This window comes from Camelina sativa, chromosome 16 (genome assembly GCF_030686135.1).
Source record: "Camelina sativa cultivar CO46 ecotype springtype chromosome 16, ASM3068613v1".
Taxonomy (NCBI): domain Eukaryota; kingdom Viridiplantae; phylum Streptophyta; class Magnoliopsida; order Brassicales; family Brassicaceae; genus Camelina; species Camelina sativa.
The window spans coordinates 22,639,152-22,660,088 of record NC_141895.1 but is presented as its reverse complement, the minus strand read 5'-3'; the positions used below and the strand labels follow the sequence as shown (position 1 = coordinate 22,660,088).

Here is a 20,937-nt window from a genome sequence, read left to right as displayed (position 1 = left end):
AATTTTTGATTTTGTTAGAAAACGAGTATCTAGTGGAATCTATTATGAGAATCCACTTTTCTTAAAATTTGGAATGGTTAAAAAATGAATCATTGAAGAAACTAAAACCAAAATATACTTCTTCAAACAGTATTGCACATTTTCAAATTCTTCGTTTTCACCAAATTGAAATTTAATTAAAGTCATAATACTTTTTCTCACATCTTCTTTTCTTTGTCAAAGAGCGTGTAGATGTGGAAATGATTATCCCAAACCTCTTAGAACCAAACACAAGATTCCCTTTAAAAATTAGATAAACCAGTATTGTGTTCGAGAATAGGCTAACAATCATATACTTATATGTATACGTTATAACTCGAATAGCAACTTCTAATTTTTAACACATTAGTATCATTATTTTGTCAACTATTTCTAACACAGATTGATGGGGTTTTTTTACCCACCACAACATCCCTATATAAGAAGATTGAGAAAAGAAAAACACATTTTCCATATTATGGAACATCAGCTTCTGACGAAAAACATACACTATAGAAGCTCATTAACAATCATAAACGGCCTCACCTAGTTACAACCAATAAGAGCTCAGCCCATTAACAATCAGATAAAAGCAATTAATTATTCCTTTTATTTACAAGAGAGACAACATTGCTTTCTATTGTGAAAACCCCATCAATCATCATCATCCCCATACAAACAAACAATCAAATACAAATGTTACTAGTTCTTCAATTAATCGCATGCAGAGCTGTTTTTGGTTCATATTCAATTGACTTCGTGAACTGCAAAAACAACAACAACAAAAAGAAGGAATATATTTAAGGTTTTGGAAACAAAGAAGTGTGATGTCAAATTTACATAAGAAAAACTCGTACCTGAGATATCTTAAGATCAAGCTCATTCCACTCTGAAGATGGATCGCTTCCTGCTACTATCCCTGTCCCCGCATAGATCAACGCCCCAAGACCCTGTAAATAGAAATAGAACAGTTCAGCGTTTGACAGTTGTAGCAAAAACGCAATGATCAGTTTTGCTTTGATTTAGTTTAGTGCAAGTGTGCTTCTTTATATTGGGAGAGAGATCAAACCTTTTCGACTAGAGCTGATCTGATTCCCACTGCAAATTCACTCTCCTCTCTACCAAAAAACCCGACAGGTCCAGCATACATTCCTCTATCGAACGATTCTATAAGCAGCAAAACATTTGTGTAAGCACCATTGTTAATCTCTAAGAAAGCATAGGCATTTATAGTACTAGGAGATAGTTGAACCAAGGCAGATAGATAATTTACCTATTTCCTTAATCAAAAGCCTAGCTTCTTCTGCTGGAAGCCCACAAACAGCTGGAGTTGGATGCAGAGCAGCCAAGATTTCAAACTGTAGATAGATATTTAAGACCAAGAGTTAAACCTAATTCAAAGCAATGAAGAGAGTGGAGATAACATTTGCAACATAAGGTAGAAAAGTCATTCAAATATTATTTATCTCACCTCATCATCTTCCCTCCTAAGTTTCCCTGCCAATTGAGAATATAGATGCTGCACTCTTGCAAGCTTCCTCACAGTTTTTTGGGGCTTAACAACAACTCTGTCACAGATACCCTGTAAAGGAGAAGGAAGGATAATAAGAAAACATATATCAAACGGATTATCCAGAAAAGAAAGATTGAAGCTGCAGAACATCAAGATTGAACTTACATTTAACTTTTCTCTTATATTCTCTCGTACAATAGAGAACTCAAGGTCGTCTTTCGGACTGCAACAGTTTAGCAAATCACATCAGTATACCAGAAAATTTCAATGGAGACTGGAGAAATCGATTCTATAATTGTTCAAAGCACTAGAGTTAAAATTGACCTGGTTAGTAAGTCACGCTCAATCTCCATATCACGAGCCCTTGAAGCAGCTCTAGGTCTAGTTGCAGCCAAAGCTTCACTGCAGACACCTAATTGATTCCTTTGGAAAAGTCTCTCAGGCTGTTTCACACAGATGTATGTCACAAGTTAGATGGGAACAACAAAGGTGCACATCTTTATCAACAGCTCTTGTAAATCAAATAATGTACCAACGGACTACTTATAACCTACCGTGTTGCCAATAAAAGCTGGTGCACCTGGTGGTTGAAGACAGAACTGATATGCATCATGTCCTTCGCTCTGTCACACACCAATAAGAGTGAGATCCAAGTCTAAACATAGACTTAATCTGAAAATTGACTACTATATAATATCACAGAGATAAAAACACACCTGCAACTGTGCTAGCCAAGCAATGGGATCAATGTCAGTATCCGTAATAATTCTGCTGTTACGAGCAAGCACAACCTGATTTCACGACCCGAGAAAACATCAGTTAATCAAAAAAACCATAATTGTTTTTGAAGAATAGAAACGAAACACAGGTCTCTAAACTAACCTTGTTAAGAGAAGAGCTTTTCAGCTTGATCATCTCCAAAGCCTTCTCTACAGCAGGGAAATAAGCACCTTTGGTAGGAACATGATTCTTGCTCAAAACAGATACTCCAAGAGATTTGTTTCGTAACCTCATGACAACAGAAGAAACCTGAAGCATAGTCTCCTGAAGTGCTTCAATAGCATTTTCCAGTGTCCAAGAGAGTTCATCATCCCAAGCAACAGTTGCAGCCAACATTGAACTTCCCCCAAATTCATTAAACTCAACCTGTACGTGTACGTGTATCAATCAGCCCCAGTCACACAACAACAACAACAACTCATACTCCAAAAAAAATTCTCTTAAAAAAACAGAATAAAAAAAAATTACCTGAGGCACTGAAAAGTAAAAGGCACCAAAAGGTTCCCATTCCACAGCAATCTTTCCATTAGGATCAAATCGCATACCACCATAGGCACGAATCAGAGGTGACTTTGAAGACAAAAACCTTCGGATGGATCTCCAATCATCGTGAGAGAAAGGATCAAGGTCACGGAAGAACACTGCAGAACCGATCCCAGCAACGCTCACAAGATTACGATCAGATGAAACTGAACCGTCCCCGTTATTCCCGTTGCCGTTGTCGTTCTCTCTCGCTAGATCGAGAAGAAGATCGGGACGACCGACGTCACTGCGACGAGAGAAGAAACAACGAGGCAGAATCTCATTCTGGGCTTGAAGCCAATCAATTGCTCCGATTTGCTGGTCAATTGGTACCTGCAACCATATCCAATTTTAGGTTTTTTTTTAATCAGAATTGCGCGGGAAAATTCGAATTTTAGGAGGAAAAAAAAAAAAAAAAAAAAAACTACATGTTAATGCGGGAGTGACTGTATGTGATCGCCGCCTTTACACCAAAGTGGAGCCTATAGTTTTCTAATCATTACTCTTCTTTTTTTTGGGCCATCAACGCAAAATCATTACTAATTTACTAGGCGCTAAACTAAAGTTAACATTAAACTTTAGCCAACTCCCAACTGTAATCAGATACTATAACAATTAAGTACAAAATAGTATTTAATTAGATTAAGATTAATAACCAGAGTCAATTAATCTTTCCTGAAGAAAAATAATTTTATATTCTCAAAATGTTTTGATAAAATTGACTATTATTAAAAGAAAAATAAATCTGGTCTACCTTAAATTGACTAAATGGAAAAAGATTCATTTTAATGTCCAATTTAATACTTCGATTGACTAGCGGAATCTCTAGTACGACCCGATTCATAAAGAATTAATAAAATTTTAATAACCATATCTTATTGGTTTCTTGTATACTATATCTTGTAGTGATACTTTATGATTACAAATGTATGTGGTTGACAAAGAAAATGATCAAAACAAAAGCAACAACAACGATTTATGATAATAGTGAGTAACACTGTTAAGACTTTTTGTCAACCGACCCCAATTCTTTTTAAAGATAAGGAACCACTTTGATATGTAAATTATGATCGTGTATTTTTTTTTTAACAATAAAGTTGAATTCTAAATGATTACGAAATAATTAATTACTATACCCACGAAAAAAGGTTGATTAAGAGCAGGTTTTAAAAGTAAAATATACGAATCTGTGGTTTTAAAAACAGTTCGTGTAGTACGATAAAATAAAAAAGGTACTAGGCGCTCGTATTAAAAAATACACGTAAAAAAATGATTAGGCACAAACACAAAGATACGGTAAGCTGGTGGGGAACGACGAAGCTAGCTAGGGGAAGCGATATCAAGACAGGCCAATGTAAAAAGACCACGTGGCGTGATCCCATTCTTTCACTTTGAAGCAAATGGGATTATGTCCTCTTACCAAAAAAAAATAAAACAGAGGGATGGGATGTTAGTAGTACCTGTAAACGGACGACTCCGGAAGAAAAAGGAGGAGGTTGAGATTTGAGTTCAGAGACGGCGGAGATAAGCTTGTCAGTGGCGGCTGCTGGAGATAAAACAGCAGTCATAGTCCTTGTCTCAACTGTACCAAGTGGCGTCTTGAAATCTCCCTCACAACCATTCATAGACATGGAACATGACTCGTACTTCTGTAAATTTAATTTATCCAACAATTGAGTTAAAATTTTGTAACGTTCTCTTATATAAACAGATAAGAAACAAAAAAAAAACAGTGAGAACAGGAAAAAAACCTTGCGGGAGAATCTAGTGAATGGAGTTGGAGAGTAATTATAATGAGAGAGTGAAATAATGGAGCTGTGTTTTTTAGTGTTTGAGGCCAGAAAATGAGAAGACAGTTGAAGCGACGCCATTGGAGAAATTCTTAAGAGAGAGTTCTTCTTTGGTTGATTTTTTTTTTTTTAAATTGCTTTGTTTTTGGAGCAAATAAAAGAGTAATGGTAGAGAGATTTTTGTGTTTTGGGTTTGAGTTGAGAGAGAGAGAGATTTGAAGAATGGATCATAAAAATAGAGATGGGTTATACAATGGATTTGTAGCTGGGCCCCACCAATTTTGAAGATTCAGTTCACCTTTCACATTTTTAAATTTCTCAGAATTTTTCTCCAGTAAACTACTTCGAAGTTTTTGCTTCTTTTTTTTTTTGGTCAATCTCTTCTTTTTCTTCAATTACGTAAAGAATATTTTCTACAGTTAGTCTAACATTTTATTTTCAATTATTCATTTAATCAGTTATTTGATAGGTCTATTACTTATAAGATAAAAACAAATTAAAATATTATTAGAAACCAAATAGATAAATATTTTCTTTGAGAATTAATGTATTTAATCGTTTGTATTTTTTTTTCCCTTGTCAACCAAAGATCTTCATTTTCATGATCGTTTGTGTTACTGCATGTTTTTTATTATTATTATTCAAAGGTGTTAATGCATGTTATATCTTCAAAGTTCCAAATTGTTACAAATGAGGTAGTGTAAAATTACATAAATCAATGACGCATGGACAACATTCTCAAGTGGATGGATGATTGGATTCTCATTTAAGACTTAATTAACGTAAAACGGTTCTCTCTCGTGTCGGATGTTATATGAATATGATGATAGCTAGGCGTCTCAATGCCACTCCAGCCGGAGGGAGGCTCACAATCCGGCCATGGCCTTTTTGATATACCACACTATTTCTAATAAAAAGGTTCTTAAAGCAAATGAGCTTTTAGAAATGTTTTCCGATTTAAATTAGGATAATGAGACTATATATGATAAGAATATTAGTATAAACCATTATGCTACCAGTAACTAGTTAAAGGTTTAACCAAAATAAATACTTAGAATGTAAGTATTTTTTTTTGACAAACAGAATGTAAGTATATGGGTCCTTTTAATCAAGACAAAAAGGAAGTGAACTGACACCATGTGATGATGTTATTACTTGTACTTAGTTGCACTTCTTGATCTCTAGTTCACTATATTAAAAAATAGTGAACTAGAGATCACTATGTTATTACTTGTACTTAGTTCACTATATTAAAAAATGTAAATCATACTAGACAAAATTCTTGTTCATAGTCGGTTTTTAACGAGTTTTTAAGGTGATTAAGGTGAACATGGATATTATTTTTCCTGAAATAGAACAATCCTTGAATATTACTTCATCCATATCAGTTTTAGTGATGTTTTCAATGAGGAAAAAATTGTATCAAATTTATATAGTTGTTTTCAATTTTTCATTGCAAAATTACTTAGTGTTTTTTTGTTGTTGTTGACTGATTCTATTTTGGGAATTTTTATTATTGGTTGAATTTTGTTTAATTAATTAGGTGTGTAAATGATGATTTAGTTTTTTTAAAAAGCCAAAAATTAAATAATTTATTAATATGTATAAAAAATCTTAAACATCACTTTAATACAAAGTATTATTTATAAGTAGTCATTGTAAAATAATGGTTTATATTTACAAAATTTGTATTAGTGTCCGATGTAAACTACATTAGGAAAAATCAATACTATTTGAAAAGAACGTCAGATATTTGCATTATTTGAGGAGTCAACTCCTTTGAGTATCTTCTTTGCTGGGAAACTCACTTAATTTGGCTCTTCCAGAATCATCGCCATTTACCGCTATTACATTATGAGTCAAATACAATCAGACCAGAGTGAAAGAGTGGAGAGCTACAGCAATTTCCCCCAAAATTTCCCTGAAATAACCGAACACACACATTTTATTTCCATGTGTACATATGATGATTACGATGGCTCACCGGTTAATTTTCGAGAAGACGATTATTCTTTGTTTTTAGATTTTTTGTCGGATTGAAACAAAGTGGTCAAAACGACATATCTTAAGACTTTAAAAGGACTAGACTTAATTTGGAAGTCAAATTCTTATTTAATTATCATCACGATCGAGCTATCTATTACTGTAGAAATTTTAGAATTTAAGAAGTCTTTCAAATAGTCCAGTCGAGTGAATCCATAATTCAACAAGCGTTGTCTGACGTAGAACTGAATAAACTGCAAACTACACACGTTCCTAGAGATATTATAGTACGACTTTTAAACTTTTAAAATGCTGGACGCGGTCACCATGAACATAATTTTATTGTTATTCGTGACTTTGAACGTGTGTTGTAGTAGATGCTACGATTTTTTCTGCATTTACTTATGTCTAAAAATAGTATTATATGTAAACATGTCTATATGAGTGTACAGTGTACTAATCACTTCTGTTAACTAGAAAAATTAGATTTGGTTAATTAAATATCTAGAGAAATGTTAGTTCAATTTAGATAACCTAATGTACAATTTTATTCACTATATAAAGTTTAACGGTAGTATGTGTTGTTTTCACGTTCTGACGCTAACAATTTAGCATTAACGATTCGAATTCTTAATTACGAACGATATAATCCAGTAACAATTTTATTAAATTCTTGCATGAATATATATATTTTGAATGTGTCAAAGCATGAATATTTTTGTTCTTTTTTTTTTTTTTTGACAAGCATGCATAATTTATTGCTAGGAGTATATCTGGAGTTTTGAGTTCTTACTTCTTACGAAAGATAATACTACAGTACTTGCAAAAATTATTCACTTGTTTTAATCTTTAGTTCGGTTGTTCAAAGTCCAAAAATTCTATGATCAAAAACAAAAATGGTTATTTTATTTTAAATGGACTACTTTTACATAAACAGACCATAAGATCCAGATATATTAAACACCCTACTAAATTTAGACCAATATGATCAGCAAAAGTTAAATTTTTTTAAACAACAAAATAAATAATAATAATTAAACCTAAATACGGTACGCAATAATTCATGGACATCCGTATTTTCTTTCGTATGTTTTTTTTTCTTTTTTGGACAAAAAGACCGTATTTTCTTTCGTATGTAAGTTAAACATTGTTTTTTTTCCGATTTGACTCATTTGAACCAGTCAAAATAATTTCAGATGGTGAACCAAAAAAGTAAGGAGAATAACATAAACACATAAAATGAGAGTTAACAGAAAATTAGGAAATAGGGGTACAATATAATTACTCTACGACTAAATCTACATTTCAAAATATTCATACTCCATTAAAAAATCCAATATTTTAAATCTAGTATATATATTTGACAACTTAAGACGTAAGGCCAATTGACTTATATTACAAGGAGGAGAACGAGTAAAAGAGTTGAACCCTAGACATGGTTAGACAACTTGGGACATAAGTAGTCCAATTAACTAATACACAAGTTGTCTAAATCCCAAACATTTGATCGCTGGTCATAATTAAAAAATACAAAGAAATGGGTAATGCGATTGATTAGCTTACCTTACGCGGCAGGAGCTGCAAATCAGACCAACATTTTTTTCAGAGACACGATCAATCATAATATCTTGTATTCATTTTATAAAAATGGTCTATTAAATCACCACATGCTATTATATATCTTATTATATAAAGTATTGTTTGAAAAGTTACTAACTCACGAGATTGTGACACGTGTCAATTTCAAAAATTACTAATTCACCAGAACGTGACAATTGTCAATTTTACACAAATTTCTAATTTTAAAATATTTTTTTTTACTAACTCACCAGATGTGACACGTGTCAATTTCAAAAGTAACTAATTCACCAGATCGTGACAAGTGTCAATTTTACACAAATTTCCAATTTTCAAAGAAAAATATTTTTAAAATATCAAGAAATTATAAAAAATAACTAATCATAAAATCTTATTATATAAGGTTAGGTTTACAAAGTTAAAGTTAGGTTTTCAAAGTTAGACATTAATAGGATCATGACACGTGTCAAGTATACTGAAGAGATGTTGACATATGTCAAATATTATTATTTTTCAAAACAGCTAATTAAGATAATAGAATTAAATCTACATAAAATTTACATGTTTATATCTAAAAAACAATTTCCTAAATCAAAAAGAAAATTATTAAAACATATATTAAATTCATTGTACGGTAATTATATTATGTGTTTTTTCAATTAGATTTTGACATGTATAAACAAAAAAATAATTCATTAAACATGTATATTATTATTAATCAGTAAATAGGAAATAACAAATCTAAAAAGAATAACATAAGTTATGTCAAAAGAATTATTATTTTTGAAACGTAATAGGAAAGCTAATTAAGAAAATAACATTATATCTACATAAATTAACATGTTTATATCGAAAGCTTTGATTTTTTTCTGATATAATTTTGTTTATCTATTGTAGGTCTTTGATTCTTGCAGGTTCCTCGATGGAAGTTATCATATGCAATGAAATGGAATCAAAGTATATAAAGTCCGCTATATTAATCGAGGATGGAGACACTGATGGAGGTTCCAAAAGCGATTCTACAGTTAGTAGTGTTATAAGTTCCGAAGATTAATCGATGGTTGGTGTTTCTGATCAAAATCTAGAGTTTTTTCTTCTGGATAATGTCAATGATTCCAGTACTGAAACAAAAGCTACTTGATCAAGTAATTGAGAAACGATTTTGAAATTTGGAAAATTAGAATGGTAAACCATTTTAAAATTGGTTCCAAAGCGGATTTATTTGGTTTTTTATCTGATTTGGTTCGTAAACCGTTTAAACCTAGGTATATAGAAAAATATATGAGAACTTTTGATTTGGTTAGAAATAAGTTGAGAACAATAGGCGGACGGGCGGGGTAAAAACGGGCGGGTCTTTATTTTAGTTAGTATTTGGCAAAAGTTTTGGTGGGATATAATTTAGCTTTTGATTATTGTAATAATTGTTATAATATATTTAAAAATTTTGTTTAGCGTTTATAATATAGTTTTTTCAATAATTTTAAAATCCCCATATCGTGCGGGCCATTAGTATATATATATTTATTTATTTATTTATTTATAGATAATTGATTTTGTGATATAAAAGAAAAATAATTAGTCCGCTAATCTGCAGGAATAAAACTGCCAATCCCACAAGCCATCGTGGGCTTAATCTTATACCCTGTTTTGAGACCTCTGGGCCCTCTTGTAGAAACCTTGGTTGTGAACTTAATGGTTGATCATGCACCTTACTTTGAATTACATAGCAATATTGTTGCAAAGAAACAATGCTATTTTCTCTGTATATCTGATCTTGTTGTCATCGGATGCACTCTGTAATTTCTACTTCTAATTCATTGGGATACAAGAAAGTTTAAATTTTCAACGAGAGAATACAACGTTTACATGTGCAATACAAAAACTTGGCCAACAGAAACGTAAGTGTGTAAAACCTACAAAGAGTGACTGTTCTTGTTTAGAATCCTCGTGTTAATGCAAACACACGTCCCTCTAGAGGTGGAGGCAATGCAGAAACGGCATCTTCGATTTCCTGCGAAAAATCTCAAAGATGACTAACCCCACTACTACAAGGAAGAAAGTAACTACATTTCTACTGTTCCATAACCAGATTGGATAAAGAAAACACACCTTCACTGTATACCGAGCCGAAAAGTGGATCAGCAGGATTGCTTTGTTTTCAAACTTTTCAGCATGATTTACTATCTGCAGTTTGAAGAACCAGAAAAAAAACTTTTATGAGCACCAAGAGACAGAGAGTAACAAGGGATTTCAAAGAAACGAGGACCCTGACCTCAGATAAATGGATATGTCCATAATCTCTTGCATGCTCTACGGATACTGAATCATCAAGAAATGTGCTCTGCACAAGAGTAAATAGAGACAACACAGCTCCCTTTAATACAAAGCCATGAAACTTGGACCAGGAAAAAGAATTTCATTAAGATTCACGCACATTGTCCTAATTCATATCAGCAGCAAAATATTCACCTCCATGACGAGAACCTTTGCCTTGAGAACATCATCATTGTTTTCATCAACTACAAAATCCGACGTTGTATCTCCGGTAAAAGCGACTTCAGGAGTTGTTATGCTGTTTGTTATCTACAATATCCAAAATCAGTAACCAGGCTTATATATTGGAAAGACCATTGCAAACCTATTGACTTTGTGATAGACAAACCTCAACACCTGAAGCCTTCAAGTTCTTAATTTCATTCCCAGATAGGCCAATATACTCCTGCTTGAGCTTATATCTAGTTGAATACACTACATAACCCTGCAAAAATATCACACGAAAGCATAAATTCAACGAAGACACGAAACGCGAAGATATCCAAAAAGCTCAAGTGGTTTCAATGAAAGAAACCTGGCTTTGGATGACATGGTATGTCTTAAAGGCTTTGACTTTGAGATCTTTCCTTATAATAAACTCCTCCCCTACACACCAAGAAGTTCCCAAGATTATAAGAAAAAACCCAAAATCATCGGGGTGCAATGAATGCTAGAGGTTAAAATTACCAATGTCCAAGCCAACAAGATTGTGCTTTAGCTCTGAAGAATCTAACTTTCTGTGAACCTCAAACAAACTCTCAACAGTTTCTTTAATCGATTTGGGCACTATAATCGTTGGAGGCTTCATTTTGTACAAGCCTCTAGTCGCAACATACATTGGCAATCCACCCTAGCATAACAACACTAAAAGTTTAAGCTTACAATTTTGAGAATGTGACACCGTAACAGTAACAGAGCAATAGGCTAATGATAATAATAAAACACAGGGTGGCTCAACAAGGGTTTATCAAAATTGCTCAGAAAATTATACTTACGATGTGATCCATGTGAGAGTGAGAGATAAAGAGGAAGTCCTGTGAAATAGCGCGATGTGGGCAACGACCGATGTCGAAAGCTATCCGAAGAGATGGGAATATGATACACGTCTCGTGCCCTCCAATCGACAATCCCTCGATAGGGTAACCTTCGATTTGCATTGCTTCCTTCTTCTCCATCTCCACTGTCCCTTAGGGTTTATCGAATTTTCCCCTGTGCCTTCGTCGTTCTCACCTCTCGTTCAACAATTGAGCACAACGTGTTCGATGAAATGTCGCACGATGTTTTTTTTTCTTCCATGCGCCGGAAAATATGATCAAATTAATTTTAGACTGGGCTTCATTAGGCCCATTAACTGAGAGTTTGATTTTCGCGCGTGGAAAGCACTAATAAAATAGCCACGTGCCCACTCGCACAAAGTGATTAGTCTTTCGTATTCAACAACAGTGGAAGGGTACAGAAGTAAATTCACAGGAATGCTTCAGATCAACGTAGCAGCATTCTTCTCACACTTGTTTTTGAAGTAATCTCGACGACGATGACGACTAATACAAACAAAATCTGAGCAATTTCAATTAAAATATCTCTAATGTTTTAGTGTATTTTTAAAAAATTAAGATGACTTTAGTACGTATGTACCTTTTTATCTGTCTAATCTAATCACATTTAATGTTTTCACAGCTTTATTAAAAAAAAAAAGGATGGCTCTCCTCACTTCTTTTATTTTTTCCCCACTTTCGAATTTTTCTGTAAAAAGTAAATTTTAGTTCAATTAATTTTTTCGGAGATGATCGAACGGCTAGAAATTAACGGCGTAAGATTAGAGTTATGGAGATGCGCTTTACTTTTTGTTGGGTTAAATTTAGAAATATATATAAAAATGGACCCAAAAAAAAACAAAAAATATATATTTTCTCTTTCCTTCTGGTCACTGAAACAACTATACCACCACCAGAGAGGAACAGTTTTCAGAGCATCAAGCAGCTCCGGGAAGAGAGAGAGAGAGACGCTAATGGGAGCATTCAATTAACAAAACACATCGCCGCTTTAGATTTCTACGGTATATATATATATATATATATATTTTTTTTTTTATTGTCTTCTTCTTTCTTTTGGTCTGAATCGGACTCGGATTTAAGAACAAGAGAGATCCGGACGGTTAACTCGAACTTGGAAACCCGATAATTTTTAGGACATTGTTCAAGTAGTGTTGGATTCTAGAGGGATCTCTCTGTTTTGGGTTTTGTTGTTTGACTCTGTCGGTGTTTTTTGTTTGTTTGTTGTCCATTTTTGGAAAGGTGGATTTTTGAGTCCTTAGGGTTCTTCTGTTTACAGTGTGAGTTCCAGATCTGGCTCTTTTTTGCACATCATTAATTCCAATCTCTGAGTTTTTTTACTTAATTTAAAAATGCCAAAATTTGTTAACTTATATGGGTAATCATTATTGTTCTTTCTTGATTCTTTCCATTTCGTTAATGATTAAGTTTTTTTAATTATCTTTTCAAAGCTTAATTATTAGAGTTGATTCTAAACAAAATGATGTTACCCTTCAACTAATTATTTTATTGTTAAATTGTCTTCATTTTTGATTATTTGGTAGTAGTAATCATAAGCTTGGAAAATGTTGCAGGTGTTTTGAGTTCCATACATCATGGGGAAGTCTACAAAGTGGTTAAAGAATGTATTGCTTGGAAAAAAAACATCTAAATCTAGTGGTTCCAAAAAAAAAGAGGTAATGTTTAATATGTCTGTGATGATTGCTAGTCTAAACAAATGTGTGGAATGGTTTTAAGCTACTATCTTGCTTTATACAGTTACATGTTTTTTGTTTTAACTATGGTTATAATGCCCAGATAGTTGTGAGTGGAAAAGAGGTAGTGGTTACTGCCAAGGTAGAAGAATCAGATGTGGTATCAGATCTTCCTTCTTTTGCAATTCCAGCCACCAATACCGTTGATAGAAGCGGTGGTATCTTAGAGACACAAAATGTGAAACCTGAAGTGATCTCAGATGATGAAATTGAGCTACCTGAGGAAAAACCAACAGATTCTCAAATTGTTGCACCTGTTCAATATGATTCACTATCTGATGCAGAGAAAATCCAACAAGAGATTGCAGCAACGTCTATTCAGGCTGCGTTTAGAGGTTACTTGGTAATGTTTTCATCTCTTTGGATTGTAGGCTTGGTTCTTTTGATTGCAGCTATTCGTTTTTTTTTTCTTCTGTATATCCTGATCTGAGCTTATTGTGTGAAGGCTCGGCGTGCCTTTTGGGCACTCAAAGGCATAATAAGGTTACAAGCACTTATCCGTGGTCACCTGGTTAGGAGACAAGCTGTTGCAACTCTTTTCTCTGTCATGGGAATTGTCAGGTTGCAAGCATTTGCTCGAGGAAGAGAGATCAGGAAGTCTGACATTGGAGTTCAAGTTCTTAGGAAATGCAGATTACAACTGTTTCAGGTAAGGATACTTTTTGCTTCTTTGTAAGTTCAAGTTCCCTTGCTAATGGTGAACTGTGGCCCTTAGATACAAACTTAGTGCAGGATAATATTGTAGTTGGGATTGGTCGAGAAATATGTTTATTCTCTTATCAAATTAGAACTGGATTTTTTATTTATCAGGGGAACAAGCTTGCAAACCCTACAGATGCATACCTTGGAATCAAGAAACTTACATCCAATGCTTTTGCTCTGAAGGTACGCTTCTCGATTGAGCTAGTTATTGTAATGAATTAGGGAGAAACAGATAAGGAGCCAAGTTTGTATACAATATTACAATTTCTCGCTTATGTTATAGAGTCTCTCTACTTTATTTTAAAATCTTGATGGATAATTGTGTTTGCAGCTTCTCGCTTCATCACCAAAAGTGATACCTGTACACGCCTATGATTCATCTAATCCAAACTCAAACTTGATCTGGTTAGAGAACTGGTCAGCCTCATGCTTCTGGAAACCAATTCCTCAACCGAAGAAAATAGTAGGCAGAAAACCTCAGAACAAGCTTTTAGTCGAGGCTGAATCTGCTAAACCCAAGAAGAGTGTCCGTAAAGTTCCTGCTGCAAGCTTGGAAAGTTCCTCAGTACAGGCATCTTTTGAGTTTGAGAAACCCAAACGAAGTTTCCGGAAAGTTTCAAGCCAGTCAATAGAGCCACCCGCTGTTGAAGATCCTCAGATTGAACTTGAAAAAGTTAAACGTAGCTTGAGGAAGGTACATAATCCTGTAGTTGAGAGCTCTATCCAACCTCAACGATCCCCTCATAGGGAAGTCGAGAAGCCAAAGCTTGGCGTGGAGAAGATAACTGAGTCATCATATCCGCTGGTACATAAAACTGCAGAAGAACCTGTGAATGTATGTGACGAAAAGAAAAACCAAGAAATGCCTGAACAGCCTGAGGAGGAGGTACATGTTCCTGAGGTGGAAGTACATACTCCTGCACCATTAGAAACCAATGAAGCACTTGATTCATCACTGGTCAACCAAATTGACAGCAACGAAAGAGCCATGGTGGAGGAAAAAGCCTCAATAGAAAAGGATACCAAAGAAGAACGGTCTCCCAATCCAAAGAATAAAGAGAATTCAGCTGGGAAGGAGAACCAGAAATCCAGGAAGAAGGGTTCAGCTACTAGCAAGACCGAGCGTGAAGAGAGTAATGGGCACAGTCAGACTAGCCCATCAATCCCAAGCTATATGCAAGCAACTAAATCTGCAAAAGCAAAGCTAAGGCTGCAAGGCTCACCAAAGTCTGCTGAGCAAGATGGAACTGAGAAAGCCACTGTTCCTAGACGTCATTCTCTACCATCTTCAGGCAACGGCAGGATCACCTCTAATTCCCCAAGAACAACGAGACTCACAAACTCAGGTGACAAAACCGGGAATAAGAAGGAGAAACCTCTTCTGTCCTCCCGAGAAGGAAATGGTTAGTGCCAAACACTATTACATTTTTAATAAGACCAAACTAAATTTTCCAAACCTCCCTGAGTGCTTTATCCCATGATCTTACTGAAAATCACTACATAAATTTTACATCTTCTTACATCTACGACTCTGAACTGTGTTTTGACTTTGCAGCCAAGACAACTCCAGCAGAACGGAAGAGGTGATAAATTGCTGCAGAAAGTTGAAGCCTTTATCGTTCTTGATTCTATAGTAGGGACGTTACCCCAACACGAGAATGCAACCATCTATCTATTTAAAAGCTTAGATTATGAGTCTGTGATTGTGTGTGTGTTTATGTTGGCCAAGTGTTATCGTTGGCCCTACGTTTCTGCAAATGTGAGTGTGTCCTGAGGTGATAACGTTGCTTCCACAAGACTTTTGGATCTTCTTCTTTTTTATTCTGGTTTTTATCGTACATTACTTTGAAGATATTAAACTTTTTCTTATATGAATCTGTGATTATTTTAGAATGGTATCCTTTCATAAGTTACAACACAATCTTTTTGGATGAAGCCTTCTAAAGTTTTAAGTTCTAAGGTTGCCGCAGGCAAAACTACAGAGTAAAGATTAGATCAGCTGAATTCTGGTCTATGATCTTCCATTCACGAAGCATTACAAACATGAAGAATGAAGAGAAAATGGAATTTTGTTCAAGTAGTTCTTTTCATATTTCTGATCGGTTTCTATCCAAAATATCAGATCTACGGTACCGATTCTTTCTATGGACATCAAACTGAAGTGAAGCAAGCTTATGAGAAACAGCTGACCAGATCATATTCACAGAATCTCCAGGACGCGAAGGGAACCGATACTCAAAACATTCAACAACCTCTTTCAGTCTCTCCCACTTCTTCTTCCACTGATCCTTTTTAATCCCTCTGAGAAGATTCACCAAAAAACCTTTCTTTACAGCTTCAGAGGAATGCACAAACACAGAGAAACTTGAATAGTCTAGAGCATCTTCAAACGGAAGCTCAATCTGATCACTGATTATAACAGGAACACAATGGCTCACTATGGCATCGAAAAGACGATTAGAGGAAGGAGTGTCACCAGCGATATTGAGACAAAACTTCGAGGAAGCCATTCCTTTACCAGTTTGTTTAGTCCCGTTCCCTCTTACAGTTCCAAATGCAAAGTGAACATCTTTCTCATCTTTAAGAAGGTTATACAGCTCTTGACGAATACTTCCACCCTAAGACACCAAAAAAAATAATGATTGAGATTATTTATACTCAGTAACAGAACTAATAAGACTTAGAGAAGAAAAACTCAAAAACACTTGCATCTTTTCTGTAGATTGCTCCTTGGAAATATGCCAATACAGGACGCTTCTCAAACGGAGCAGAATCATTGTTAGAGACAGTCTTAACAACGTGCAAGTAAGGCGCAATGATGTCTTTCTCAAGATTGGCAATCGCAGAAGGGTACCTTCCAAAATCCGAGAGAACAAACATTGCGGATCCAAGCAAGTTTCTTGCATAGAGCAAACTGTTTGGATGATGAGCTACAATCAAATGATCTTTCCCATCAAATCTTTTCCACTCATCTTGATTTTTCAAGAACTCAACTAATCTCTCCTGCAACAATCTATCAACACTAACGGTTTCGTTCCCGCGGAGCTTAGATTTCCGATTGTAACTCAAAGAAGCAAAGAAGGGTACAAAAACAATGTCAGCTTCAATCGAGTTCTTCACTCTAACTGCACTACATGGTCTATTGATTTCAGGTGTCTCTGAAGCTAATAGATCAAGTGTAAGCCAATACTCTACACTGTGTTGCCGATTTAACCCGCCAGGATAAGAAGGGACTGTACTAATGTTCTTGATATTAGGCCAAACCTCAGATCCTTTGCTGTGCCAATTCAATATCCCAAAGTGAAACTCAGAGGGAAGATCGTACATAAACACCTTCAACACACCTCGGTTTCGACCGCATTTAGTATCGATTGAACCCAAGTCCTGGTTCTTGATGTCTGTTCTTGGAAGAATCATCAGCTTGCGAACTAAACTTGAAGTGAAAGAAGAAGATTCGTCGCGTTGGAGGAAGAAGAGAGAAGAGACAATGAAGAGTAGCGTCGAAACAGTGATCGTGTAAAAGAGGAGTTTTGAAGAAAGCATACTCTTTTCCGACATTCTTTGCGAACCTCAATCATCCAAACAAAAACCAAAGTGAGTGGGTTGGGTTTTATTTTCTTGTCGGCTAATCGATTTGCGGAAAAAAAAGGAAAAAAAAAGGTTTCAGCTTTCGACCATCATCGATGAAGAGCAGAGAGTTTGATGAATCTTTCACTCTTCTCTTCTTGGCTGATATAATACTAAGAGAGATTTTGTAAGAATTTTAGAGAGGACTTTGGAGTTAGTCTTTAGGATCTTCAGATTTCTCAAGCGATTGACTTTTATTTTATTTGTTGGTGTATTTTTGTGCGTATATTGAGGTGAATAATGTAATTTGCATTTTTTCTGCGATTGTTTAGTCCCCAGACGGCAGACCAGACCCTTTCCTCTGTTCACTACACTTCCGATGTAATATACACCACTTTTGGGAAAACTCCAAATTTACAGAGTTTTTATTAGAGTTATTATTTCATATAAACTTAGAAAATAAAACTAAGTTTCCTTCACAGTCTTAGATTAGAAAAATAAATAGGTCTTTTTTCCGTGGTTGTTCATTTTCTGTTCTCGTAAGGCTAATCTCTTTTGCGCAGTGACCTCTTGTGGGGATGCAAAGTTCTAGATTTAGATACTTGGTTAAAGATTAGGTGGTTAGGAATTAGATTCGCTTTCCTTGCTTAGTTGTTTGAGGTATTCGTTTTCAGATGGGTCAAATCTTCGCGGTGATCTCTATCATTGGATCTCTTCCTTTTGCGTTTGCAGATCTTTTCGACATCGATTCTTGAGGTTGTAGTCCCGCGACTTATGTTATCTTCCGACTTCTTTGATGTTTTTTAGGGTTTCTTTTTTGGCTTTTGTGTTGTAATTTTTTCCGAATATCGGGTTTAAGTTTCCGGGGATATCTCTGTTTCTTCCGGCTTTAGGATTTCAAAAACGTATTCCACCCATATATTCCACATTGTATTATATAATGAAAATCTTCAGTAAAATAAAAAAAACTATTTGTCCCGAAAGAATTCAAAGTAAGAATCTTTTGGAAATATAATTATTCACAGCTAAAGCAAATTGAGCTTACGGAAAACATTATTTCATTTAGTTATATCAATCCACCATGAGACACAACAGATATATAATATAACACAACACAAGCATTAATTGGGATTTATCTTAGCTTTCCTCATCCGAATCGGAGCCTGTGTCTCTTAGTTTCCAGTCTTGATCAGTAGTAAGACAATCAAAGAGTATCAAGACAAACGAAATCCATGGTATACCAACACAACAAAATAAGACATTACATTCTATGGTCGCCGTACCGATAGTGATAGGTCCACTAAAATGGCTTAAAAATTCGACAAATCTGACCAGAAACTTGTCGGATGGATCAAGTTTTTTTAGTACCACTTCATTAAAGTACAAAGGATATAGAGCGGGCTGAAGGTAAACCGGATACGAATGGAGCTGTCCCCGTAGAAATGCACAAAACTAGGAAAATAGTTTAGGAAATTTGGAAGTGCATGAATTGTGAGTACATTCTCCACTTCTGGCTGTCAATGTCATGGCCACGAAAATATTATTAACTCAAACATTAGTTTTTTAATATTATATTGTCATTACATAACAATTGGTTAAATGTAAAGATTAAAATCAACGAATGACACTCACAAGCTCAGCATGATTCTTTTTTCGTTGCCCCTAACTCTTACAGATAAACTATCAGTATTTAACTCTCCCTCTCGCTCTCGCTCTCCCTCCCCCTCCCTCCACAGTCCACATATATAATAACAACACATATAGGCAAATATAGTTTCTAGATATTGAACGTAACAATGTCTCAAAGATATATAGAACAAAAATTAAAAGAATCACTCTCTTTTATTAGTCTTTAGGAAACTCTCTCAAAACCTAAACCTTTTCTCTTTTGTTCTCTCAACTATATAAATTATGCAACACCCTGCATCTCTTTATATAGAGAACTCATAACACCAATTCCTATTTCTATTAGGCTTTATATTCAAATAACTCCTGAATATAACTTGTCATTATCCTAATCCTTTAGAAACCACAACTTGGTAGGATTAGGATTTATTGTGACTCAAGCTTTCTTCAAGCTTAAGTCAACATAGGCATCATGTGGATTTGTTTTGGATTTATAAGTTTTTACTAAATTTAGAAATATTAAATATTTATTATTGAATTATTTGATTTAATGAAGTTCAACTAAATCTAGTTAAAGGGAAACCAAACAAAAAAAAAATTGCATAGATCTTCAAATAATAATTAGATAATAGATAATATAAAGTTGGGGTTTCCAAAATTTTAGCTAATATGCAACAACCCTTAAAAGGAAAGTATTGCTAAATCTTAGCCAATAAACTTCAGGATAGATTTATGTTCTTACAAAGAAAAACTGGATATTTTAATAATCAATATATGTAAATCATTAGTTAAGTAAAATGAGATTGTATCCAAAAATGAAATCCTAAAATTAAATAAATAACATAATTTTTTGCTTATTTTCAGTTTCCAGTAACCTCTTGATTATGGAAAATGATTTTTTCAAAAAAAAATGCATTAAAAACAAATATATATGACTAGGTTATTAGACTAGGTTGTGTCTTACCACTTTTTGTTTGTGTTACATTATATATGTGGTATAAGGGTAAATGGTAAACGTTTTTATTATTATTTTTTTTAAAATTAAAAATATGACAAACGTTGCAGTCTCTGTATAATCACTAATAATAAATCAAGGAAAATCATTGCGAGGCCTAGCATTAAAAGTTATTAAATCTTTGAGTAATGCTATAATGTCAATTGTCAACAACACAAGAGAGTGCAAAAGATGGCTAGAGGATCTCCAAGAGAACTGTTTGGCTATTCCCTGCGATTTTTGAGCTCCCGGGAAACAGAACTTGAGTCTCTCTTTCCTTGCATATTCACCAGCTGGCATGCATACATACATGACATATTGTATCGAATTGACTAAGTACTAGAATTTGCCTTCCACATGATATAATCCAAACACAAAAATACAAAGTTAAAAGTTTTCCACAAAATCCTTAAAACAGGAGAAGGGAACTAATAACGATTCCTCAATAATTATGTAAGGGGCAAGCAAGGAAGCTGCCTGGGCTATCGTCCACGAGGACGAAATTTACTATATCCATCATTGAAAAAAGTCCTTTGCTCTAACCAAGCTACCTGTGAACCACTCACAGCTACCCCTTCCCCTACATCTTATTTCTTTTTCTAAATTAAACATAGCCCTCGCTGTTTTCTAGGGACGGTTTAGCCTACTTTTTAATATGTCATGACTCGTAATTTTAAAATCGGGATACACTTGAACTGAACCGTGCCGTAAGCGATTGAACTTGGAAGTGGCTTTGTTTAGTTAC

General features: G+C 34.5%; 4 protein-coding genes across 5 annotated transcripts; 1 reads left to right on the top strand and 3 right to left on the bottom strand.

Annotated features, from left to right (window-relative positions):
- Positions 1–494: 494 nt before the first annotated feature.
- LOC104751339 (isochorismate synthase 1, chloroplastic) lies at positions 495–4,984 on the bottom strand. The gene is made up of 13 exons (XM_010473260.3): positions 4,585–4,984; positions 4,294–4,482; positions 2,780–3,166; positions 2,414–2,677; positions 2,248–2,322; positions 2,086–2,154; positions 1,856–1,974; positions 1,697–1,754; positions 1,490–1,600; positions 1,292–1,376; positions 1,088–1,185; positions 876–968; positions 495–782 (listed from the first exon to the last, which is right to left on the bottom strand). Exons 1-13 carry the CDS (start codon positions 4,702–4,704, stop codon positions 729–731), a joined length of 1,722 nt encoding a protein of 573 aa, XP_010471562.2. The 5' UTR covers positions 4,705–4,984; the 3' UTR covers positions 495–728.
- Positions 4,985–10,007: 5,023 nt separating this feature from the next.
- LOC104751338 (tRNase Z TRZ1) lies at positions 10,008–11,858 on the bottom strand. 2 transcript variants are annotated; one of them, XR_015583529.1, is made up of 8 exons: positions 11,493–11,850; positions 11,185–11,347; positions 11,033–11,103; positions 10,847–10,942; positions 10,619–10,767; positions 10,457–10,525; positions 10,294–10,368; positions 10,008–10,195 (listed from the first exon to the last, which is right to left on the bottom strand). XR_015583529.1 is itself a non-coding variant. In XM_010473259.3 (8 exons), the coding sequence occupies exons 1-8, from the start codon at positions 11,670–11,672 to the stop codon at positions 10,121–10,123; spliced, it is 843 nt and encodes a 280-aa protein (XP_010471561.1). In that variant the 5' UTR covers positions 11,673–11,858; the 3' UTR covers positions 10,008–10,120. The 2 variants fall into 2 exon arrangements, 1 of the variants encoding a protein (XP_010471561.1); XM_010473259.3 differs by having other exon boundaries at positions 10,654–10,767; positions 11,493–11,858.
- Positions 11,859–12,151: 293 nt separating this feature from the next.
- Positions 12,152–15,898, top strand: LOC104751337 (protein IQ-DOMAIN 31). Its single transcript, XM_010473258.3, has 7 exons — positions 12,152–12,553; positions 13,124–13,225; positions 13,347–13,646; positions 13,749–13,952; positions 14,114–14,188; positions 14,337–15,408; positions 15,561–15,898. Exons 2-7 carry the CDS (start codon positions 13,145–13,147, stop codon positions 15,590–15,592), a joined length of 1,764 nt encoding a protein of 587 aa, XP_010471560.2. The 5' UTR covers positions 12,152–12,553; positions 13,124–13,144; the 3' UTR covers positions 15,593–15,898.
- A 30-nt stretch (positions 15,899–15,928) lies between these two features.
- LOC104751336 (putative arabinosyltransferase ARAD1) lies at positions 15,929–17,927 on the bottom strand. The gene is made up of 2 exons (XM_010473256.3): positions 16,715–17,927; positions 15,929–16,623 (listed from the first exon to the last, which is right to left on the bottom strand). The coding sequence occupies exons 1-2, from the start codon at positions 17,561–17,563 to the stop codon at positions 16,093–16,095; spliced, it is 1,380 nt and encodes a 459-aa protein (XP_010471558.1). The 5' UTR covers positions 17,564–17,927; the 3' UTR covers positions 15,929–16,092.
- Between the last annotated feature and the right edge of the window lie 3,010 nt (positions 17,928–20,937).